Here is a 26,663-nt window from a genome sequence, read left to right on the forward strand (position 1 = left end):
AAACAGAAAGGCAAGCAGCATAAACTGGTCCATCAATCAAAACAATATCTTGAATTATTCACGTGTTCTTACTTGGGTTCAAACTCCCAAACATGGATAGCAGATGTGTACTCTGAGACAGCCATTTGTTTCCCTATGCTATTAGAGAAAAAGATCATCATCTGGGTTTATTGTTTTTGGTCCTTAGTGTACCATATGTACATTCATCTCAATCATAGCAACCTTTCTTGGCTAAGAAGTGAACCATGGGACCCTTCATAGCCCATCCATGCTGCTTCAGAAGAGTAGCTACAGGATACCTGAAGCCTTTCCTCCACTGCATTCCCATCGCCTACTGGTCAAATCATCAGAGGAATTACATACATGTAGTCGATAAGTCAAAGCGAATCACAGCAGACTTTCACCTTTTATTGCCAGATTTCTGGGTCTGTGGTTGAGTTTGTAGATATTTTGAATGCATTTCAGATATAGGCAATGTAGATTTCCAAGTAGAAGATGTATTCAAAGCCACTTGGACAGCTGATTTTATTATGAATATTGTGTCTGTAGTTCTGGAGGCCTGCCAACAGTTTCAGGGGAAAGACTCTGTTGCATTACACTCTGAGGGAGAAGCAAGCAAGGATGATCAAGACTCAACTTCCCAGTTCTCTTGCTAAAGCATCTTGAATAAACTTTACAGTATATTGGTATAGGAAAGTATCTTTTTTCTTTGGCTTGCATATATTCAGATGATTAACCTCCACTGGAATTAGGTCTCCTATGCCTAAATCTGGAGGAGGGGGGAAAAAAAAAGGGTAGATTAAGAAAAAGCTCTTGCATTAACAATTAAAGTCACCCAAAACCAACCCCTCCAGAGCTGCTATTTATTCATTTTGTCTTAAACTAGGTTGTTTTTAAATGTGCTGAAAGCATTATCAACACAATGACATAGTGCATAAGCAGATGCAGCTTTAGACGGATTCTACAAAGGGATCCACTTGGACAGACCCTTAGACCCAGCAGAGTTCCACTGACTTCAGTGGGATTCCACAAATATGTAAGTGTCTGCCCATATGGATCCCTTTGCAGGATCAGGGCTTTAGAAAACATCTTCCTTCCTATATAATTTTCCCTTTTTGATTTAGGCATCAGCACCCAGCTTAGTCAATAAGGAGAACATTACAAACATATGCTTTATCTACTGGACACATCATTTAATGTCAAAGATTGAAATCCTACCTATTAAACTCAATGGGAGTTTAATGTCATTGGGTTAAATCCTGGCCCTATTGAAGTCAAAATATCTGCATTTTGAAAAAGTCTAAAAGACTGCAGAAGGTTTTTACTCATAATTAAATGAACTCTTTTATAAAAACTGTGATTTTAGAGTTTTTAAAATTGGGCTGGATTGGACATCAAACATGGACTACAGTATAAAGAGTTTCCCCAAGAAAGGGAAAACCCATCACTTAAGTGTACAATATAGGTGCTCTACTCCCAGCAAATTTAGTTACACTGAGGCTAGTCATGGTGTTTAGGTATCCCTTATAGCTAATCCTGATCACTTTAGTGAAAGTTCTAGTTAAGGTTATGCTGAGTCTTCTATTCTAATCCCATGTGCATATGTTAACAACTTTCTGAGCAATTCTTTGTTTTGCCTGAAGTTTTCCATATTTGGTCATCCAAAAGGATGCTATAGTAGTGTGGTGGGTTTGTATGAGAGACTGAGCATTGAACCAAATAGGAAATATTGGCCATGTGAACACCATGAGTGAGATCTCTACTGTAAGAGCTTGAGTGCAGTGATCTCCCACCTTTAAAATAAGGAGAGGACCCTGTTAGATGCATAAGAACAACCTTTGCCACACTGCTCTATAAGTAATATGCTCAGATATGCACTGCGTTCTCACTTATTTCAATAGGAGGGTCATATGTTTGTACTTAGAAATGCATCCAAGGTCAAAATCTGGTCAAAAGTTTAAACAAAAGGAACCATCAATGGTTTTTCATACAATATCCCCTATTTATTTATCTTTCCAGATATTTCTATTACAGTATCTGCATTATCTATCCCCCTACATCAATATGTGAAAAAAAAAAATAGCTAATTGACATACTTGCTGAGTCCACAGGTACCACATGAAGTTTCACCATGCTACCTATATGCGTTGGTAAGGTTTCTGCAAAACTCAAGACTGGAAATTTCTTATCTTTAGCAAATGAAAGAAAATCATCATTCAGTTCTTTAAGGGCAGGAGAATCTGAAGGAGAAAAAGAAATACTGTATATTGTGTAAATTGTGTTAACTCATTTTCAGAAAATAAAAATTTATCTTCGATATTTTATCTTGTAAGAAATGTTTTGGCAAAATTATAACTCCAGTAAAAACAGCAGCACGTCCATTGTAAGACCCTGTTTTCAGGTGTTTGACAGCAGCCCAGAATATGCCATGCTAACTTTGTCATTTAATCCTACATGGCCGGGGATTTGATTATAAGGTATGCTACAGAGGAGTCACATACTGCACTATTACATTTCTGAACAGCTGAGACTATTCTTCCGTAAACTTGCCCACAGCTTTATCCTCTTCTACAAACAGTTAAGTACAGCAGTTATTCTGTCAATTTAACTGACAGCCTGAGAAAGATAAAAAAGAGTTTTGCTGTTTTTATCTTGCATTTTCAGATGGGAGTGACAAAAATCATAAACAGAAACTCCTATGCTAAGTGGCTACAAAGTGAGCATACCTGTGCTGAGTTCCTTAACCTCCACAGAAGGAAAGAGAAGATATTTAGCATTCATTGAGTATTCAGCCAGCTGGGAGCCATGGTGAGGTACACTGTAAAATATGATTCCTCGGGTGTTGTTTACAATTTTATCCATTTCTGGGTTCTTGGAAGCATCCACCAACATCTTTTTAACTAGAAGACCTGGCAACAAAAATATTAATTTATGCAGGGAACTAAATAATTGTGAGAATAATGTTCATATTACAATACATACAAATCAGATCATCATATTCTTTCCTCAACTAATTAGGTCTACTCTTCTACTTTGAAAAATATGTAGAAAGTAGAAAACTATAATGAGGCAGGAAATGTAAACTGTTACTTTTTGGTGTCAAATCCAATATTCCAAACTTATTTGGTTTCATTTAAACAGTGATGTTCACTAAAGATCCAACACGGAGACAATTTAGCCTACAGGTTCCCAATTACATGACCCTCCTTACAATCTCAGCTAAATCATTCATTCATTCATTCTGTGCCCTTCCCCAACATAGTACAAAGAGATAACAATATAGTTTATTAATAAATTGGTTATGCAATGCAGTATAGTTACTAAAGTAAAACATCAGTTTTATATTTTCAGACCACATTTTGCAAACTTTTGGGTTCGATCTGAACTGTGGTTGTTCAGGCTAATTTAGCTACTCATTTTAAAGCATAATGGCAGATAATACATCGCTGATCTGTACAGCATAAGCAAAGTACTTACCCCCCATGCTATGTGATACCCATACCAGAGGTCTGTCTCCAACACCAGCAGCTCTAAGCTTGTTAAGAAGCTCATTGCTCCTATAAGCAATAGATTTCCTGCAGAAGAAAGAGATGCAATGCGGAAGGCAAACATATTAAAGGGCAATCTCATGCTGGCGTGGAGTTTCAGTACATCAGTATTATGAAAAGGGAATTAGGCAGATAACTCATGTTGGACCTGATCATGCAAGTTACTGAACACAGTCAGCTATTACCATCTTCACTGTGAATTGAGGACACCAAACACCTTGTAGGACTGGGCCCACTAGGAACAACAGGAGCTCAGGGACAGAGATAATGAACATTTTCTGGAAGCACAGGAGTTTTCCTTTAGTTTTGGCATTTAGAATTAGCTCTAAATGTCTCGTTATGCTTTGGGATTTTAAACAGCTTGGTTTTCATATAAAAATATTTTTCTTTTCAAAGCATCAGAGTGTAGTGCATTCTATTCTCTTGTGAAGCAAACAAGGTCTGACAAGCAAATACTTTGCTAAATTGCGCTTAAAGTATGGAGCAATGCACTGATAATGCTAAAGCTGAAACCTGGGTTCTGAACAAATAAGTCTGATCTACCTATAATTTCTAAAATAATACATATTGATACTTTGTTCTTCTATTACACTTTCCAGCCAATAATCTCATAGTTAAAAGAGTGGTAAAGCATAATCTTCTCCATTTTGAAGATGGAGAAGTTGAGGTACAGAAAAGGTAAATGACTTGCCAAAGGTCAACAAGTCTGTAGCAGAGCAAGACCATCTACTGATTCCCAGTCCCATGCTTTAAACCATATCACCTTCCTTCCTCATAGCAGAAGAAAAGTTGAGCAAAGAGGACCACAGGACAAGATAAGAACTCGGAGAATTAAATGAGCAGCAGAAATATCAGGATACTCTGATACTACAGTGCAAAGATCTAAACAACAGCCACATTTAAAAAGCCTTATACAATCAATTCTCAGAATGGATGTTAAAGATCACTCTGCTATAATACCTGTGAAAAGAGATTCAAATGTATCTTTTCAATTGAACTAAATCTTTAAGACAGTTGCAGGGATTTGCTCCTTCTGAGAATCAAGTCCAAAATGGCACGTGGGATTTCACAGCTACATGGAGACTCTAACTGTTGTCCCACACATCCATGACACTTTAAATAACAGCACTATAAGCTCACTTTTAAAAGGTCAGCTAGCGTATCTATGAATAATAATGCAAGGCTTATAATTCTACTGCTGCATCTTTCTTGATACTCTTAAGAAATCCTCCTTCATAGCTTTCCTTTTTCAGCATCCATATGGAACTGCAAAATGACCAAATATAGTATGCTCAGGTGATCTTTATTCTGCGGACAAAAATTACTATAATACTTGTTGAGAAATATATTTTTTCCTCTTTCTAACTCCTTTCCACTTCCATAACTCTGGTTGGACACAGTAAGAAACAGAGGTAGCTGTCTACACAGATTGTTGCTGTTATTGAACTGTATTGTTTCGTTTCAACTAATTTCAAAGAAGTAAGTGAGATTGTTATTGTTTCCCTAATGGAGTGGATTACATATGCTTCCTTTATTGGAATAATTGTATCAATTTGCTAAATACCAAGAAATAGAAGGAGCAAAGAGTGGGGAGAAAAAACAATAAGAATTGTGCCCCCTAATTTTCTATACTGTGATGAAAGTTTTCCCCTACTATGCAATATAAATCCTTTGGGCCCTGATCCTGTAAACACTTAATTTGAAGCACACAAGTAGTCCCCTAGGCATAACTTTGGGCCTACTCGCCCGCTTCAAATTGAGCTCATGCATAAATGTTTGCAGGATTGAGACCTACGGCCTCATCCAAAGTCCATTAAAGTCAATGGAGAGACTCCTGTTGACTTCAATGGGCTTTGGAACATACCCCTAGTCTGTACTACTGTTTTTTCTTTTAGAAAACCCTGTTGAGTTGGAGGTGCTGTTCAAATGAGACACATAACAGAAATCCTCATCGCTTGCGGTCAATAAAGATCCCACAACACTTTTGGCAAACATGTCCTGACAAATACCAACTTGAGTTTCATCTGAATGGGGTCTCTTTCACTTCCTGTCCAAAACTATTATACAGCCACTATATTTTATCTGCCACAGAATTGTATCTCTCTCTTTTCAGGGATTTATAACTCTTGAATAAAAATTATCTCCAGGCCAAAACGAGGCATATATAGTCTTAATCGGAAGATTGTTTTGTTGTGCATTTGTAGAATTGATTGTCTGAAGTTAAGAAATCTCCCACCCCACAAATAATCTATTCAGGCCAGTCTCTAGAGTTCTTCACACATTTCTCCTTAATGCAAAGCTGAATGAACCACAAGAATTTAGAGAGACACCACAAGCACCTACCCAGGCAGTAGGGAAATCAAGTGTGCACGCTGTTGCTGAGGAACAGATGGTAAGAGGTTTTTTCAAACCCAAATCTCCTCCACAGCAGCACATGACAGGAAAAATAAGATCACCTGCTCCTGACTATAAGATCCTATATGATAACTGTATAGCTTTTTCTCTCCTCCCCAATTTACATGCACTTCATTTGTTACCTGTGGTCCTCAATAGGGCACTTTGTTTTCCAGTCACTCAGGTGGGTGTCATACTCCACAGATACAATTCTAAGCGAAGGACAGTCTGAGGCTAGCCATGTCTAAATTAAATATAAAATCAAAACAAAGGAGCATACTTGAATTTACATTATACCAGTTGGTTCTCAAACATCAAAATCAAGACCAGCAATCTGCTGTAAGATTGATAGTTAATTAGAAGAAAAATAAAAAAAACCCTATTAAATAAAGTAAAGTGCAGTTATGGACAGAAAACTGACTGAAATGTAAAAAGGATACCCTTCTGAAAATATTTGCTGCTGGTGTTCCTTTATGTCCTAGCTACTTACTTTAAATGACAAAACAGTTTTTACTACTGTTAGCACATCACAAAGCTACCAAAACGATGGGAGAGTGAGTTGGATTCGGTTTTGACTCATGCATTATTGACAAAATCGTTGAGGTGGCTTTTTTAAGAGCACTAGGAGAGCTCTCTCCCAGCACTGCACTGCAACCATACAAGGCACGATAAAGCGCTGCCAAGGCAGTGCTTTAGTGGTGCCAGAGTAGACTAGCCCCTATTCTTCTATAGACTGGAAAACAGGCATGCAGATTAAGGAAACCGCCCAAAGCCACAAAGGGAGAGAGGGAGTGCCAGAGCTAGAATGAGGACTCAGGCTTCTGGCTCCTTCTCCTGTGTGACACAGAAAATCAATTAGATTAAAAATGGAACCCTGAACTACCATTTTTATAGAGTTACTTTTCTGATTACATTATGCTATAAAATACACAACACCAAACGAGATTTATTTAAGGCCCTTGTTACTGATTTACTGATAAAACTTCAACAGCAAACACTACAAAGCTTTAGTTAATCAGCAATCAGTTTATTTATAAACATACAGTATACTTGCAAAAAATCTGGAATTTTGTGGACTTTTTTTGGGTCTCCGAATAGCAAATAAAAAAGGCAAGGAGGGTGAACAGATATCTACTAGGCAACCAAATTCTAGCCCAATCCTAAAAGGAATACTAGAAAGAGGTGTGGCGGATACTGCGTCCTCTTTTATTGGAGGGAACAAGGATATAAGAGGGGCTAACATTAGAGGGGAAATCCCACCCCAAGAACAATCTGTTCAGAAATGTAACTTGTTGACAAACATTTACTAGTAAGTAAGTGCTACTTGCGGAATTGGATTAGAAGTAATCTAGATTAAAAGCAGGCAGTTGCTAAGATCATAAGAACAGCCATACCGGGTCAGACCGATAGTCCATCTGGCCCAGTATCCTGTCTTCCGACAGTAGCCGATGCCAGGTGCTTCAGAGGGAATGAACAGAACAGGTAATCATCAAGTGATCTATCTCCTGTCGCCCATTCCCACCTTCTGGCAAACAGAGGCTAGGGACACCATCCCTGTCCAATTTGGCTACTAGCCATTGATGGGCCTATCCTCCATGAACTTATCTAGTTCTTTTCTGAACCCTGTTATAGTCTTGGCCTTCACGACATCCTCTGGAAAAGAGTACCACAGGTTGACTATGTGTTGTGTGACTCTAGGTCTCTTCCATTTTCCTCTCCACAATGCTCACTGAAGAAGAAACAATAATCTGATGGGAATTAGTTATTGTCTCCCTACCTTTGGCCAGCATTCACTGTAAATCTCTTCCCCTTCAGAAGCCTTTACATCCAAAGGCTGATTAATGTCTTGTTGTCGCCAGGTTTTAAATGCTGCTCCCAAAAGACCATGAATAAAAAGGACGTCTGCTTTAATGGGCTGACTGATATTGGAAAGAATTTTAAAAAGAAGTAGGGTACATATTTTAATACATTAAAATTTACATTTACATAAGCCGTTTCATCCTGAACCATCCCGAAGTGCTTTTTAAAAAATAAAACCTGCACAATATATCTATGTTACGGAGACCATCACATGTAGTATACACAATAAAATGTAAACTGAGGAACCACACACAATACAGTGGGCTAGGGAAAGGGGAGGGAGTTCAAGTGGTCCATACAAGATAACATTAAATGCATCCAAGCCATCTGCAGTAGGACTGCTGCTATTGGAGGTATGCAGACCCGACAAGAGGCTAGTGGCACATCAACGGACCACAAACAGATACATTTTCAACTTATAAAATGGCTGGAAAACTGAACCAACACCATTCCCTTCATACTGCATCCAAAGGAACAGTGAAATTCCCATGGAATGTTCACCATGCCGGAACACTGTGAGTAATGCAATTATGTGATTTACTAAGGAACAGAAGGAGGGAAGGCGAACCTAAACCCCATGGCAGTACCACTTACCCTTCAAGACACATGCAGGAATATTAAATGAGGGAGGAACCCATAGCCAATGAGGGAAGTACCAGGAGGCTCATTGCTGAATCTCACCTCTGCAATAAGAAAGTTTCCCTTTGCTAACTCCAATTTACACCCAGCCAATACCAAGAAACTGAAGGATAGAGGTATCCCTGGTACTACACTGAGGCACTGTAATAGATTTTGCCACTATCAAGGTGGCAGAGTGTATCTGTCCCTTCCAGACACCCAAAAGGAGCTGCTCACCAAGTGGGCCAAAGAGTATTTTAGTGGTATGTTTGGAGACAGTAAAATCCCTACAAATTTTGCAAGAGCAAGTGAAAAACGAAGTGCACCTTTAAGATGCTGCTTCATACAAAGCACCATTTTAACTATGCCCCCATAGGTAAAGTAATAGGAAATGGGAACATCATAGTACCTTACCCTCTGTAATAAAAAATGCCAGTCTCTTTGCCCACTACAACTCTAAATCAGGATTTCTATTCATACAATCCAACAGAACTTTCCACGTGCAATGGCATTAATAGAAGGAGTAGTTGCTGCTAGTTGAGGTTGACACCTGCTTCTCCTCCTTGTTTCCAGCTGCACAAGCACAATTACATGTTTTACTAACAATACTCTAGGGGATTTCCTACAATTACTTTCCTGCATTTTTGCCAAATGTTCCTTGCTTTCAAAAGAACAATTATCCACATGGTGCTGGCATCCCAACAGGGCTGAGTTGCATGTGAAGCAATACCTTAAATGTGCATATACTGATTTTTGTAAATTTGCGTTTGTTTTCCCTTGTAATACTCACATTCTTTTCAGGGAGATATGACCAGACTTTCACTGAGTATTTCCTAGTGTCTTAACATTTGAGTTTAAGATGTGGAAGTCCTACATTCCAGACGGACAGGCAAAGCAGACAGCACTGTTGTGCAGCAGCAACTTTAACTCCACCTTCACAAATTTTTTTTAAGTGAATAATAGCAGATGTAGCACGTGCTAGAATAAGGACCCTCCTCTTTACCTGCTACGGTACTGTGGATGTAAAACATATACGCCATCTGGATACTTTTCCTGCACTGTCTCTCTGTCCAGATTAGCCAGGGCTCTGGATGCATGTGAAGACTGAATGACATGAGGAGACTTCATTGCTTCAGCTAGTATGGAAACCCAACCTAGTTTAAAAATAAAACAAAACACATCTCGCATTGGCTGTTAATTACTAAGAAACTATTATCTGAACTACAATTGCAGAATGGCTTTTCTCATTTAAAATGATGTTTGCCAAAATAATTGTAGGAGCATAAGAATTGCAATGCTAGAACAAAACCTATTTCAACCCAGGTATCTTGCCTCAGACTGTTGCCAGTGCTGGATGGTAGCACCTGTGTAATGTACTGAACTGTGCCAAAGATATTCCACAGTGATGTGGTACACAATTAATCTCAGACTCCAGCTGGTGATCAGTTTATGATTTGCAGCAAGAGCTCTCTCTCAAGAAAAAGAGTGTGTATCCCTCTTCAATTTCTCCCATCACCCAAAAGGAAGAGAGAGGTGGAAAGGAGCAAAGGAATAAATCCCCAAATCCCTCAAGCAGTCAAGATGTGAGAAAGGTAGAGAAAAGAAATGGCACCTCCCCAGTATCCCAGTTGAATAAGAGACCTCCAAAATCTGATGGGCAGGGAGAAGAAGGAGAAAGAAAGACAAAGAGTGAATTGTAGTGGGCAAAGACACTGGCCCTTTTCTCTTATCCACCCTGTTAAGCATTTTATGGGGACAAACAGGTAGTCTTCTCAGTTCTGGACTGCCAGGACCCTGTAGCTCTTCTGTGGAGTTCTCTTTAAAATTTTGTACATCCTTTGAAATGTATGCCGCAGAAAGCATTAAAGGATTGTGAATATCTGTTCTCTAACAATCTCTTCCTCCATTCTCAAGGATTGAGCAGGGATTCTCACAGAAATAGAAGGAAGGATTTCACAACATAAAGAATTCCACAATCCCCAGGTGCATGTTGGGGCACAAACTCCAAAGGGAGCCTGTTAAAAGAGGCAGAGCAGCAAGACCAAGTAGAAGTTACTAGATCTACTTCAAAATGAGGAAACTGATGGACTGGCCTTTTCACTCCAGATGGCAGAGAAACAGACCTACTTGGCTTTCTTACAAGAAGAAATCACAGCCAGTAACGAAATCTAGGAACTATTGGGTAGATACAGTTTGTGAGGAGGAGCCCCAAGAAATTCATAAAAACATCTCAATTCTGATGTTTAGCTGAACTAAGCCCAAATTCTGAACCTTCATCAATGATTTATATGACTGTAGGGATGAGGCACATTGGCTGGACAGAGTAGGCAAGTTTGCAGTAACACTGACCATGCTGCTTTGGTCTGTAAATGAATAGGACTTCTGCCTCCAGCACTACTGATCCGGTGTATTTTACAAAAGTAAATTTAGAATATAAATATTGCATCAAGATTGCTTTCTTTTTACCTGCACGTACTATGGATGAATGAAGACGTTCATCCAAAGCCATATTGCCAATGATGCGAATTATGTTCCTTTGTATTTTCGCAGAATCGTTACGAAGCCGGTATATCCTCTGTAGTAGCTGCAGGCCTCCATTTGCTTCAATTTTATCACAATGAGTAGAAACCTAGCATTTTACAGTAAATTCAGTGATACTAAGTGGAAGTCATGCAAACATCGACATCTGCAAAAGCTTCCTGAGAAGCTCTCAATACATACAATCTCCATTAAAGGTACTAAGTACTATATCCACATCCTACACAGAAATTCTTACTTAATCTAGGATTTGTTTTTATGTTATGCTTAAATCTTTCCATTTAACAATTGAAGAAATAAGAACTATGAAATACTTATTTTTATTGAATGCCACAAACTCAGAAAGGGAGTCAAAAATTTTAGCATGTGAACTGCACAATCATTACAACTTGACAGCCCAGTATTGGGAAGGTGCTGAGTACCTCCACTTTTCTCCCACTGAAGTTAATGGGACCGGAGGATGCTTGACACCTTGCAGGATCAGATCCTAAGACCACAATTCTCTATAACACAACTGCCCACTTTTTCTAAAGCATTGTGTAAACTGAGGCCACTTATTCTGCACACGTACCTGCTAGAACACTCTCTTATAATCCTTTTTCATTAAAAAAGGTAACATTATTCTAAATAGTGCTTCTGTCATTACAGATCTTCATGGCAGCAACAGAAACCAATGTAGGCAGATGACCGCACATTTATGAGCCATACTGTGGACCGCTGCTGTTGAATAGATGCTGGTGACATGAAAGTTTCTATTACAGTGATGAGTACTGTGCTATGGCTGAGTACTGTGCTCTTTGCCCTTCCCTACCACACATTTAGCTTAGTGGATTTTTTTCAATATGTATTTATTCAACTTCTGATTTTGGGGCTTCTATGTTCTACCTGCAGTCTTTCTTGTGCAATTAATATTGTTATGGCAAGTGTCACCAGGTGATGCTGTTACACATTGTCTTCCACTTTCTTTTTCTGAGTGTGCAAGTAAATGTTCAATGTTGGGAAGACATGCTGTATTGTTGTTAGTTTTTGTTATGCAAGGTTCTGTGTAGAGGCAATGATCCTTGGGAGAAAGTGCTGCAGCTCTCTGATCAGAGTTAATGCATAATACAGAGTTGCTCTCTGCGAGGTCCACCTTAGTCTTAGACTGAGGGCTTGTCTACAGAGCACTGGCAAAATGCACTAGAGGGGTGTGATTTGTTAAGTGCTCTAATTGCCCCATATAGGCCCTGCTACATTAATGCAAACTAAGCAGCTTTTAGAACACACCAAGCGTTAGTGCACTTTACCCCTCTGGCGTGCTTTGCTGTGTAGACAAGCGCGGATATTCCTGAAAGAAGGGACTGCCTGTATGACCATCTCTGTTCCAGGACTGATGTGTTTGTGTGTGTGTGTGTGTGTGTGTAAATAAAACAAGTTACTCTTAAAATATACCCAGACTCCACATAACTGATATCTCCTCCACTGAGGAGTTGACATGTACAACCTTCGATAGCTGTTACCTCTATGCAGGGTAGGGACACTGGCGTCAGAAGACAGAACAACAACAGAGTAGTAGAGGAATATTTCACAAGGGCCTCCTCATAAAGTTTATCCCTGACTATTCCCTGGTGCTGGTGGGGGTGTGCCCCACTGTGAAATGAACTTTTGGGCCTGCCACCAAAACTGGAAGATCTATGCTACCCCAGGCACCTCCCCCACTCTTTGCCATAGATGCCCTGGGGAACTCCTTAAAAGGGAATCTCCATCACTGAAGGAGAATATCCATGGTTGTAGTGGGAGACAATGATAGATCCTGTGGACAGTCCCCACAAACCTCCCACTCCACCCCCACTCATACGTGGATTCCAATCCTGTGAACAGGACCTCAGCAGGTTTTGGGAAGAAAACAGTATCGGGAAGGTTGTGAAGGCAGCTCCCTCCTACCCCATCCCACATATGCACAAGGCAAGATCAGAAAGGGAAGTTTATCGATACAGCTGTTCAATTATAGCTGTATATATGGATTACCTTGGAATGTTGCACTAAAGCTTGTAAACAGAAGAGTTCTACTGTCTCTGAAGGGACTTTACTCAAAGTCTCGCAATAAGGAAGCCCATTTCCTCCAAAACACCACAAGCCCCCCTGGAATAAGAATCAACAACAAGCAAATCAAATCTCAAATGGCTAAATAAGAAGCATGGTTCTAATTATTTTTTTTAAAGAGCAAAGCATGCAACAGCCTGTAAAGCTGTTATACCACGTGCTCTTATGTGTATTACATAAAAATATCCCTATATGTTCTGAAATATTCTAATATTTATAAAGAAAAAAAAAATAAAACAGCCCATTAGATCAGTAGCTTTTATAGAAAACAGTCACTTACCTGTACAGTAACTGTTGTTCTTCAATATGCACTGTGCACATATACATCCCACTGTGGGTGTCTGTATGCTCAATCCACTTGAGCTAGAGACTTTTGCAATCAGTACCACTAGGAACCCCTGCTCTTCTGCTGCACTAAACTGAGAGCATAAAAGGGGGGTGTTCATTGCCCCCCTTTCCATTTCTTCTCTCCACTGTCTATCTAAAGTCCTCAGCAGCAAGGAAGGTGGGAGGGTCATGGAATGTATGTGTGCACAACACATCTCAAAGAGCAACCGTTCCTGTACGGGTAAATAACCAGCGGTGCTGGAACAATTCTTATAGTGGGGGTGCTGAGAGCCATTGAACCAAACTGTAAACGCTGTATACGATGGAAACCACTTCCAGCCACAGCACCCCCCTCACCCCTAGTTTCAACACTTATGTTGATTGTGCACATATACATTACTCTGTAGGTGACTCACCAGCAGTTTCCTTACAGGTGGTTGGACTTCAGATTATTTGAAAAGAGACTGGAATGCCAATTTGGCAAAGCTGACATCATCTCAGGAGGCTTGAGAACTGGCATCATGTCTGGAAAAAGGCTTGCACACTAACTAAGACTAAGCTGATGCTCGACAACTATGTACAGTAATTTTTTTTAGCTTCAGTTCACCAGCTTTAAGGAGCAAAAGGGAGCTCCAACTCCCACCCCGGGAGGCGAGACAGAACTGAGATGGAGGCAACAGACACACTCCTTTTATGCCCTCAGCTCAGCACATAGGCACTAGCACTGCCTAGCGACACTGCTGGCAAAATCTCCAACTTCAGTGCGTTGGGCGCACAGTGGGGTTGCCAACCCTCCGGGTTTCGCCAGGAGTCTCCCGAAATCAGGCTCTACCTCCTGGAGGCTCCTGAAGCCAAACTGGGAGATTTTAGGCTACTAAAAGTCCGGTGGTGCAGCGGGGATAAGGCAGGCTCCCTGTTTTAGCACGCTGCAGCAGCCAGATGTCCACGCAGCCCCTAGGGAGAGGGAAGGCCAGGAGGGCCCCGTGTACTGCCACCGCCCCAAGCACCAACTCCACAGCTCCCATTGGCCAGAACTGTGCTGGCCGCTTCCGGGAGCGGCACGGGGCCACAGCAGACGCCTGCCTTAGCCCCACTGCACCACCGACCAGGAGCCTCCCAAGGTAAGCGCAGCCCAGCCGGAGCCCGCACCCCCTTCTGCACCTCAAACCCCTGCCCCAGCCCTGAGCCCCCTCCAGCACCCAAACTCCCTCCCAGAGCTTGCACCCCCTCCCGCACCCCAACCCCCTGCCCCAGGCTCCGTCCAGAGCCCCCTTCAACACTCTGAACCCCTCGGCCCCAGCCCAGAGCCCGCACCCCAAACCCCTGCCCCAGCCCAGTGAAAGTGAGAGAAAACCCCAGAGGGAGGGGGGGATGGAGTGAGTGGGGTGGAGCCTCTGAGAAGGGGCAGGGCCTCAGGGAAGGGGCAGGACAGGGGGCAGGGCAAAGGTGTTTGGGTTTCTGTGATTAGACAGTTGGCAACACTAACCTACAGTGAAATGTATATGTGCAAATCACTCAAAGGAGAGCCTATTAACTACAGAAAGTATAATAAAGGGGGAAACACTGTAGGTTTTTCATTTTTCAACAATACCATTCCTGCCCCATGTCTCATTTTTACAACAACCTGTTCAGTTGCAAAAACAGGAAGGGAGGAGGGAACAAGCTCTCCCTCATCTTTGCATAACCCCACAAACAGTCTCAGTCCTAGTGGAGCAGGAGCAGCATGGGGTGTGGAAAGGGAAAGCTTCACCCACTCTAATATTATAAAATTAATAAATTATACCTTAAGTAAATAAATATTTTTAAAAAAAGAGAGAATGTTCTGTATAATTCCATCCTGGAGTTAAGAGCTCACCCTTTTTGCAGCTAGAGTCTGACTGCTTTCTCTTAAAGCCAGAGATGTGAAGTACTGGACACACTGCTCAAGATCAGTCTGAGGTAAAGATACCAATAACAGTCGGAGCTCATCTTCGATAGCATAATCCTATAACAAATAAACACACATACTTGTTAACACTCTCCAAAGTAACACAGCAGTAAATTATGTGAAAATAAACAAAGATTTGGAACAACAGAAATTGTTACATGAAGTAATGCTGTAAACTGAAAGGCCTGGTTTGAGTGCTCTTCAACCTAAGCTAAAGTTTGTGGAGCACTTTGAAGATGTGTAGCCCTATAAAATGACAGGTTATTATTATTGGTAAGCAAATTTTTCAATGAAAGTCAGCTTTAAATTTCTAGGTTTAGGAGTTTATTTTATTTCAATGAGGTCTGGAAGAATAAAAATGTGGCCTGTGTTACAGAAATGAAACGGAGCTTAGAGCAGAAAAGCACCAGGGCATACAACAAGAAAGCTTGAAACTTGGCCCTCAGTTGCTTGATAATCACCACAAAAATAATGGTGCAGATTAAGACTATATGGTTTCATCATCCAGCTACAAAAATAATAGCATGATTAAGAAATTAAATGATGGCATTAAAGATAGAAATAAAATAGTTAACACTTGTATATTTCTTTATCTTTGAAGTATTTGTACAAATATTCATTAAGAAATCCACAAAACACCCCTGTCAAGTAGATGGGGATGGGAAAACAGGTACAGTGAGGTTAAGTCATTTGCCTAAGGCCACATACTAAGGATCAGAAGAAATGCAAGTTAATAGTCGGAATACAATTTCTGGAGCTAGTGACTCATGAATATCTTGCTGATACTGCCTCCATCTGCAGCCTTGGTCTTGGACAATTCTAACCTGTCTGGCTTATTTTCTTCATCTATTAAATGCAGAGAAGGGAAAATTACCTACCAGTAAATCAGCCTCTGAACATATCATTTGATCTGATTCTCCTTCTTGGATCCTGTGCTTCTGGAGATAGACATGGGGGAACTTTCCTTGCTTCCAAATTATTTTGTTCTTTTATGGCACTGGTAGATGGATATGCATAGACCAACAGTTGCAGCTGGAATGTATTACTTTAATTTCTCAATGAGTAGGATGCAAAGACCTCCCTAACCTGTATATACGGATATCCACCCAGTGATTACACAGCAGGAATAGTAAAAATATACATATCTGCACCACAGTATGCCTCAAGCCTGAGAGGTTCAACTATTTGGAAATAGTTAGACCCATGGTCATATCATGTTGGACTGATTTAATCAAAGTAATTCAAGTCCAGGGTGCAAAAAAAAAAATCAATGATGTTTTTAAAAACAAAATAATAATAAAAATTGGATTTTTTTAAATTTAAATTGGATTTTTTTTATAATATGCTTTTTGAGGAAATAACCTATCTAAAGATAGAGCTATAATATATCTTAATTAAAACTAAGGTATCTCATCATGGAATAGGGATTATAAATTCTAATTCTATAGTATGAGACAATATATTCATGTAATGTTTACGAAAAGTTTTGTAAATGAGTTCCAATAGTTCATGGATTAGAGACCCAATCTTCCAGGGTCTTCTGTATAGATTATTTAGGTTAATCTTTCTATCTACGCAATGGGACTCAGTGCTCAGACTAGACGATACCATCAGAGATGCTTAGTTTTGCAGTTCTCAAACACTGGATTTGTGTCTCCAGAGATAATATGCTTGTTAATAGCAAAAGTGATTTTAAATAAATAATGTATAGAGGTGAGAAATAACAGACTTCAACCCTATTGTCCCTCTGCAAATTTGTGTACACAGAGTCAATCCCTGACCTCTCTCTAAAAGTGCAAAGTTTCAAAAAGTTCAATGAATAGAAGATTGTTGGGGGCGAAATAGATCTGGACAAGGAGAAGAAGTCTGGAGAGAAAAGTGAGAAGGGAGGGACAGGCAGTAGAAACAAAAGTGAAACTGTTTGAGCAGTATATTCCAGAAGTCTTGAGGTCTTTCTGAGTGTAGCCTTCATTGATTTGAGATCTACCATACCATTAGGGTGATCAGATGTCCCAATTTTATAGGGACAGTCCCGATTTTTGGATCTTTTTTTTTTTAAATATAGGCTCCTATTACCCCGCACCCCTGTCCCAATTTTTCACATTTGCTGTCTGGTCACCCCACATACCATTCTCTCACTAGAAGGGAAAAACGATAATGGCAGCAGGCTGCAAGAGAGACTCAGTTTGGGAATAAGAACCATTCAAGAAATGTTTGTTTGCTGATGATGTTTTAAAGAAAGTCACACCAGTGAACTGGTGGAAGTCACTTAAGCACTTGGATTCAGAGACTGTTGAAGTGATAATCTCACTTTTAAACTGCAGTAGCTTCTTCTGCGGGTGTAGAAAGAATGTTTTCTTCCTTTGGACTAATTCATTCCAAATTGAGAAATCGTTTGGGACCTGAAAAAGCAGGAAAGCTTGTTTTTCTTTTCCAGATTATGAACAAACAGGAAAATGAAGGTGAAGACGACTGAGTTAGTTGCAGAAGCCAATATTTTAAGTTTCTCATGTTGACCTGGCTGACATAGTCTATTTAATTTTGGGCTGTTTTTTAAAAAATATTTCATTTAAGTATTTTAGTTAAAACAATTTTAACAAAAACAAACCTGATCTTAAAAAACTTGAATGTTTAAATTCAAAAATTCATATGTTTGTTTTGTTAAAATATTAGATGTTTGCTATTGAAGAAAAAAATCCAGAATACATAACGTTGTTGTTTTAGTTAAATAAAACTATTTGAATGTCTGTCTGGTGATGTTCTCCTCCTAATTCAACATGGCAAGAAAATACTCCAAATATTAATGATTAACCTGTTGAACTGGAGATAGTTCACCTACCAGTGACTTCATAAATATCTGCTTCAATTACCTTTGGTAAATGAAATAACCAAACAATCATTCATTTTCTGATATAGCTGTAAAACTAATCTGAAAAGTTTTCAAAATAAATCACTTTAAAAATGTATAGTGTGTACTTTCTAAAAATGAAACCTCCATCTCTCTCTGAGTTGTGAAGAATATGTATTAAAGTTATAACAACCAACAAGAATGCACTTTTATATAGAAATCCATGATTAAATCGAGTCTTCCTGACTAGTGATTGATTTAAATCAATTTGATTTAAATCATGATTTAAATCTGATTTAAATCAAATCCACTCTGTTCAAGTCACTGATTTTAATTATGCTTTAAATCAGCAAGCAAGAAACCTTCATTTAAATAATGGATTTCAATTGTGTTGTTCATGTGTACTTAGTTATTTTCTAAACAAAGGTTAATTCTCATTAGTTGGTAATGATTAATAGATTGATTTGTAACTAAATATAGCCTTTCACTAAATTTGCTGTTTCTTTTTGCTAACCAGGGTACACTAGATCTATATACATGTATTTAAGCAATTATATAGCTTAACGTACATTTAATTCAGATTCTTAATGTCTCCTTTTTGTATTACATTAGAAAATGCTGAGTGATGCATTTCTTATTTACTAGATCAGAGGTGGGCAAACTACCGCCTGCGGGCCACATCCGGCCCGTGGGACCCTCCTGCCCGGCACTGTATTTTGTTTTATTAACTAAAGCTACTTTAAAAGTAGTGAATAAATGAGAAAGTTATTTTCAAAGCATGATCTGCATTTAAAGCTAACTGATTTATTAAACAAAGGATGTATTAACTGCAGTTTATGAATGAACTGATTGTTTCTGGCCACGATGATCAGGTTTGCAGTCCCTCTGCATCTCACTGTGATTTCCCCAGAAAGTCTGACCAGGGTCTAGCACCTGTGGTTAACCTTTCTTAAGGGGCTACAACAATATATACCAGTTACCAACCAGCCTTCACAAAGCAAAATACATTTATTCTTAGGGTAAAAGTGTTACAGAGACAACATATGAAAAACAATAAACATTCCTATATGCATGCTAAAAGTTACCATAGATCACCCATCAGTCTCATGGGGCCCTAGCTGCCCAAAATCTTTCCAAACCTTCCACAAGGGTTGGGCCCCACCTTGGACAGAAGGTCCTGTCCATTTCCCAAATCAAAAGAAAGCCCTGTGTTGGTTTAAACCCATCTTTTTTATACCAAAAGCCCTTTCTTTGTCTGCTGGTCTCTGGAAAATCCATTTAGAGCCACTATATGCAAGCCACCACAGCAGGTGGTACGTCTCTGGAGTTGTTTGCAGTTTCAGGGACTAGCCTTAGTCACCCCACACTGTTTTTAGTTCCTGTAGGAGTTGTGGTAATCCTCCTCTACCTACCCTCCCCGACCCAAGCTGCCTACAATCCCTGGCCCACAATGATACATATTACATAAGCCATTCATAAACAAAGTACAATAGGGTCTCTTAAAGATACTGCATGCAGCTGCAATATCTGTCACAAACTGAAGTAGCTGAATAAATTGAAATGAAGAAAATATTCTCTCTACACTTGCAGAAGAGGCTACTGCTGTTAAAAGATGGTTTACCACCTCATCAAACTCTGGTTCCAAGTGCTTAGCCAGAGGCTTCCCTTAGTTCAGTGGTCTGACTTCCTTAAAAATTTGACAGCAAACATGTACTGCTTTAAATTATTTTAACAGATTGTAAGAGGTTTAGGCCTCAATACAGATTGCCAATTTCAAAGTGAATTTTAAATGTGTTTTTTAAATAAAATTGTATGTAATTTTTAAAAATCTGATTTAAATAACAAAATCCATTTTTTTATTTTTAAAAAATTCAATTTTTATTCACACTGGTCATATCACATTCCAAGGGTGATAAACCTGACAGTGAAAAGCTACAGAATATCATTGCTAGATGCCATATCTAATTTTGCAAGTCTTGAGGCTAAGAATGGACATGTTGCCCATGATAAGGATTCTTATTAGATTTACAAAAATCCTCTACAGGTGCCCAGCCCTGGGCCCATTCCATGTATTAAATACAGAATACAATTTACAAGGACTGCTCAACACACCTTGACACATAAATAAATACCAACCAGTTAATATGAGAATAAAATAAAAACAAACCCCTCCAGCACCGAGTTCAGCCCTACTCAAATGCGTGGGAGGACGATGGGCTTTACAGCATGCCCAAACGGTTAACAAATCCAGGCTGAAAGAGCTGATTGTTGGTAGGAGCACCAGGGAAGGGACAGCTGGGAGAACTGCATCTAAAGCATCCCGAGGACCTGTAAAAATCCATGTGGTTTGGGAAGTTAAGATGTGACCTGAGATTGTTCTGAATGTGAAATGTTTGCTTAGCTCATTATTTCCCTGATTCTTAGTGACAGTGTTGACATGCAGTGCGTTTCATCATCAGCCTAAACTCTAACTTAATGAAGGTTCTAATGTAGGATTTAGCCCTGGTCCACACTACAAAGTTGAGTTGGTATAACTGTCAATAAGGGGTGTGGAAACAGTTATACTGACCTAACTACCAGTGTAGACAGCACTATGTCAACAGGAGGGCATCTCTGTCAACATAGCTACCACCTCACAGGGAGGTGGAATAACTATGCAGATGAGAGAAGCTCTCCTGTCAACAGAGGTAGCATCTTCACTTAGTGCTACAGGAGCACAGCTGCAGCGCTGGAAGTGCAGACAAGCCCTTAACTGTACTATACTACAAGTGCTGGGGGGGAGCGGGGGCAGGCGGAATGGCAATAATTATAAATAAAATTAGGAGTAGGAGTAGTCCAGCTCACCTCAAAACACTGCTGAGACTTTTCTGTCACCAAAAGTGACGAGATTCAACTAATACCCACATTTTCATTTACTTACATCTTTCACTTTTGGTAAGTGAGGTGGTGGCAGAAAAAAACGAAGATCAATATCCTTGGATCGGGCCAAACCAATCAGAGTCTTCTGATCACAGGCTTGGGCAACCGTCCTATATTGATAATCTGTAGTAAGAGAACTTAGATGTTACGGCCAAAACTAGCCTTGAATATTTCACTTAATTTTAGTTGTGATTTCCATAGTACTTTGTAAATATGAATACAAATAGAACAATATTACTGCAATCCATGTAACTAAGACACAAGTTTTCCATGATTCTATAGTCACAAACTCTAAAAGTGGAAAAAGAAACTGGTTGTCAGATCAACACAAAACAAAAATGACATTTTAACTGCATGTATTAATTAATCCTTTTAGGCCAGAGCGTGACACTGTAATAAAGAATTTCAGACACCAGCCAATCATATGTGATAGCAAGTGTTTAGAGTTAGTGCTTTGAAAGGAAAATAAAAGTCACAAACCAAGGCTATGCTTGCACTCAGGCCTGTGGTCTTGGTTCAGACAAAACTCTGAAATCTGAAAGATTTTTGAATAGTGTTATGCTACATATACTATTTTTAGAAATATAGCATCTTAGACCCTGGCGGTGCAAAGACTTACACACAAAAAAATACATTTAATGAACATTATTTAAGGTGTCGAAGTCAAGCACCCAAAAGTTAGGAAATGCCAGAATTAAACTAGCCGATGCAACCTTCAGAATGCGTATGCATTTTGATATTGTTTTTAATTACATAATCATATACTATTTTTTCCATAGGACCCCCGCCTCATTCAGTGCACAGACAGTGCTCACTTAATGAGCAGCTATTCATTATTTTGTTTTATCCTCATTGTTCAATTTATGACCCCCAGGCCTTTTTGACCAGTGTGCAGTAAACCACTGTTCGGAAGACAGAATTATTAATTTTCTTATGAAGTTTTCTATGACGCTCATCACTATACTATCTGAGTACTTCACAAACATTAATCTATCATCAAAAACTCCTGGGAAGTAAGGGAGTATTACCTCCAGTGTATAGAAGGGGAGTTGAGGTACAGAGAAATAAAGATCAAAAGTATCTACTAACTTTAGGTGCCCAATATAAAACACCTAGGATCTGATTTTTCACATTATTTAGCAATACATAATCACTAAATATGTTCAAACCACAGCACTCTTTGACTTCAGTGGCAGCTCTGAGCACTCAGCACTTTTGCAAATCAGACCATAAGGTTTCAAATCAGGCACCCAGAACATGAGGAACACACAATCAATGACCACCTGTGAAACATTTGGTTTAAACTACTTGCTTAGCATCATGTAGGCACTCTGTGACATGGGAATTCTTTAGGGCAGCATTCAACTGCCTTAACCACGAAATGGTCCTCTCTCTTCCTGTAATCATTCACTAAACTACGGCATATCTTTCGGAAAATATTCAGTCAATGCCAATAAACAAGATGATGGCTTAATCCAGCTCTCTGCAATAGAGGGGGATAAAATCAAAGCAATTTAAGACTATCGAGAAAAAAAAAACCCACAATCCACAGATCTGTGCCCTAAATATGAATAACCAACCTTGGAGCCAGTTTTAGAAAGAAAAGAAAATGCTGAAGAGAGCTGGCAGATCCCAGTCCCAGAAAGCAGCCTCCGGGGGAGAAAATCTTGCAACAAAATCCAGTGCCATCAGCCCGCAGAACATATTAAAAATGACTCTGCAAGCTTGAAGATGTTGAACTAGACCCTCGTTATTCTGTGAGGAGTCCGTGAATGAGTATAATGAGATTTTTTTAAAATTAATTAAAACTATACTACTGTGGCTGGGGGCAGAAGAAATGCAGTTGCCATTTTGGAAAGGACAGACAAGCAAAAGGGAAGTGTGGCAGCAGCCATGTTGAGAGAGGTCCAACAATCAAGGAGGAAAGACAAGAACATTTAGATATCTGGAAAAGGAAAAATCCTGTAATACAGAGATAAAAATCCCACAAAACAAAGACAGCCACAAAAGGCAGTAACTGTCCTCCCTCAGATAAACTATTGAGATGGTAGAGAAGCACCAGTCACTAAGGCTGAACTGAAGGACATGCTGTTAGATGTCAAAAAGATTAATAAGGAGTTGAGAGAAGAGTTCCAAGCTTATATTAAGGATACAAAAAATGAACAGAGATTAAAGAGAAAATATTAGATGCGAAAACAGGATTAAATGAGCAACTGGACATTACCAATCTAGATGAAAGAATCCAAATAATTGAAAAAAAAAGAAAAAGAAGTAGAATTACAGCTGTAGGACACGGAGAACTGAGAATGCAGGAATAATAAGGATAAAAGGTATTCCAGAGGAAACTGAAGAGAGAAACCTGCTGGACACGTTGGCTGATATTTTCCATTACATATTAAAACTGAGCAATAAAGATTGCATTCATTCTGAGAAGGCTCACAAATCCCTATTCCCCAGGACCCCAGTAGGCACCAGACCAAAAGATGTGATTGTCTATCTACAGTACTATCAAGAAAAGGATAAAATACTGAGGGCAATGAGGGAGAGAGCTGAACCGCTGATGTTTCTTAACCAGCCGTGACCCTAAAAACATCCCTATACAAAAAGGCAAGGGGCTTCCTGGTATCTACTAATGAGTTTCAGCTGGCCTGACCAGCTCAGTGTATCCAAACTCAGTACTGTTATAATCTGTATCTAAAAGGTGTCACGTAATACATCATTCAAAAACTAATAACTGACTGATCATTAATATTCTTGTGTGATGTATGTAAGGCCGACCCACAAAGGACTTTAAACCAGTCACGTCAAGCAAATTGATAACAGGTTTTATCCAGACAAAGGCAAGAGGCCAACACCACAAACCAGGTATAACACTAGTAAGCCAAGCGCCAGATCCTGCACATGGAAAGCAAATGATCAGGATGCGAGAGATCAAAGACTTTGGTAAGTGCATTCCTCCCCCTCACCACCATGAAGAAGGAATCTGGATAGGAACTCTTGCTGTCAGCTTGGTTCCTGTGAGAAGAAGCAAGAAATATGGACACAAGGAAAAATTCTTCATTTCTGGGCTTTTGGGATTCTAATAAGGCAAACAAGGAGGCAAAGATCCCCAGAGTTATTCTGGGTAGCCATGAAAGACTTTTGGGAAACTGGAAGAAAACTGTATCTCTGCTACTTTTTGAAATTATAGACTGTGACTAACCTGTACATATATTTTTATCTGCTTTAACCTCTCAATAACTCATTTATTTTTCTTAGTTTACGATCAGCAATGAATTGGCTATCAGCAGTGTTTCCAGTGTAAGATCTGGGATGCAAGTCAACCCGCATGAGCAACAGATCTCTTGGGATTGGGTATAACCTGAATATTTTATGATTTTTGGTGTAAGTGACCAATTATCACTTAGTCCATCTTGTCTGGGTGGCAAAATAGACTGGAGTGTTTAAGGGGACTGTCTGTGATTCCATTATAAGACTATTGCAATATCTTGGGAGTTCACATTTGGTATTGGGTTAGTGAAATCTAATTATAGAATATAGTGGCACCAGTTTGGAGTGTCTGTCCTGCTTTGGACAGTCTACCCTGAGGTAGGCACTCACAGTTGTGAGCCATTCCAGACAGCATGATATCAGACATACACAAATTCAACGGGCTATTCATTCGTATCAGAAGTTGCAGGGAGAGATGATTTGCATTGTAAACTCCAAGGTCCCAGAGGAAGTCTGATGGAACAGTGAACTGAACAAAAATCTCACAGGTCCCAGGCTAGTGTCCCAACTACCACAACATCCTTCCTAATTATCACGCAAAGATATATTGTTTACTTTTCATATTGAGATGAAAGCAGCATGACACTGTCTTTGACACACTGGGCTCAATCTCCACTTCTTGCAATAGCCACTGATGGCTGCCATGTCTTGGTTCAGGTTGACCTCAACCTTTTTGACATTTCTGTTTCTTGAAGGTAGGCAGAGATTGGAGGATTTTCAATGTTCAAAAACGTTGTGGCAAGAACAGATTCCTGAGGGTGTATGTTCTTCTGGATCTTCCAAGTGCTCAGTTTATTTTCCAGCATTGCTTGTAGCTTTCTGTTTCAAAGCATCTTTTCTGTAGACCTAACAACCCATCAAGGTAACATCTTTGACATGGGTATCATCATGCTTTCATCTCAATCACATGAACACTTCATGAGAACTCAACATCTTCTTGAATGGAGAATGATTGGCACAATATCCGAAGTCAGTATATCTAGGAGTAAGTTTAACTTGCACACTTGCCTATCAGGACCACCTTACCAAGGTAGCTCAGAAGATTAAGAGCAGAAAGGGTCTCTTATATAAACTTGCAAGCACAAACTGGGGTGCTAATGTGCAGACGCTGCACAGCTCGGCATTAGCTCTCTACTACTCAGATGGAGAATACTGTGCTTCTGAGTGATTAGACCCACCCCACACAAAGCTAGTTGATGTACAATTGAATCAAATGATGAGAATAACAACAGGACTATGAGACCAACAAACACCAAATGGGTACCAGTCCTTTCTAATATCCTGCCTCCTAACATCAAATGTTATAGTGCAGCAAAGAATCTCCTTTGACAAAACCCCAGAGATACGACAACTGCCAATTTTCAAAGACATATAGGAGGCGCCTTGTCACCATCTCATTTGTAGAAGACTAATCTGGACTACATTACTGAGCATGTCCATGGTGGTCAAACTGTGGTGAGCAAAAGGGGAACATGCTGCTCTCTCTGTAAGAAACTCCCTCCTCAGGGTGGGACTCAGCTTGATGAGATTTTGCCTGGCTTTGAACTGCCACGCCACCTCTGTTGCAAGCTCAACCATTTCAGATGTGGGCTGCTGAGGTGTGTGGCAAATGACCACACCTGGAGACTCAGGAACAGCCCTCTGCATAGCTGCAGATGCACGCCTACTGAATAATTGCTATCTTGTGATGGTCTGTCAGGAGGACTTTCCAGACTCATACTTCTGACCCTAAAGTTACAGAATGGCTAAACTATGTGTCATGCTTAACTAAGCCCTTTTGACATTTTTCTTTTTTCTGACATACACCTCTGTTTTATTTCCAGACTTTATATTTTGTATTTTGAACTTTTTTCCAATCTTTATTGTACCACTTGTACATTTGCTAATATAATAATAATGTGCATATGTGAAAGTGAATCTTTATTTACTTACTTTTTTTATTCTATTTTGTTTTCCAAACTTACCAAACATCTGTTTGTTATTCAGACATAGAACCACAAGTGAGGTCTGACATTTTAACATTCAGCAATTTGAGTTATATATGTATAAATAAGGCTGTACGAAAGTGGTGATTTTTGGTTCAAAAGTTGCAGCCACAGTTTTTTAAAGTTATAATTCTGGTGCAGAGCCAAATTTGAGTGCACCAGGTTCCAGTGCCACTCACTCAAATTTGGGCAGGGCACCACTCTGTCATGACTGCAGGGATGCTGGGCCAAATCTGAGTGACTGGCATTGCGACCTCATGAACAAGTGGCATTGCAACACTACTCAAATTTGTGGCAACTATAAAAAGTTACAGTATGTGTTAGAAGTTGTGGTTTCCACAACAAGA

General features: G+C 39.6%; 1 protein-coding gene across 4 annotated transcripts in view; it reads right to left on the reverse strand.

Moving 5' to 3' along the window:
• Window positions 1-384: 384 nt before the first annotated feature.
• The window catches only part of SERAC1 (serine active site containing 1), a 44,648-nt gene continuing 18,369 nt past the window's right edge, over window positions 385-26,663 (reverse strand). For 2 of the 4 annotated variants that reach the window (XM_077813268.1, XM_077813269.1), the window contains 11 exons: window positions 21,063-21,184; window positions 15,223-15,351; window positions 12,966-13,079; window positions 10,887-11,049; window positions 9,424-9,574; window positions 7,720-7,861; window positions 6,086-6,186; window positions 3,478-3,575; window positions 2,727-2,909; window positions 2,097-2,240; window positions 385-769 (listed from right to left, as the gene is read on the reverse strand). In XM_077813268.1, coding sequence (XP_077669394.1) covers window positions 633-769; window positions 2,097-2,240; window positions 2,727-2,909; window positions 3,478-3,575; window positions 6,086-6,186; window positions 7,720-7,861; window positions 9,424-9,574; window positions 10,887-11,049; window positions 12,966-13,079; window positions 15,223-15,351; window positions 21,063-21,184 — 1,484 coding nt within the window. In that variant the 3' untranslated portion in view covers window positions 385-632. Of the gene's footprint in view, window positions 770-2,096; window positions 2,261-2,512; window positions 2,617-2,726; window positions 2,910-3,477; window positions 3,576-6,085; window positions 6,187-7,719; window positions 7,862-9,423; window positions 9,575-10,886; window positions 11,050-12,965; window positions 13,080-15,222; window positions 15,352-21,062; window positions 21,185-26,663 lie in introns of those variants that run through there. The other 2 variants (XR_013345666.1, XR_013345667.1) reach the window with 2 other exon arrangements.

The sequence above is a fragment of the Eretmochelys imbricata genome, chromosome 3 (genome assembly GCF_965152235.1).
Source record: "Eretmochelys imbricata isolate rEreImb1 chromosome 3, rEreImb1.hap1, whole genome shotgun sequence".
Classification (NCBI taxonomy): domain Eukaryota; kingdom Metazoa; phylum Chordata; order Testudines; family Cheloniidae; genus Eretmochelys; species Eretmochelys imbricata.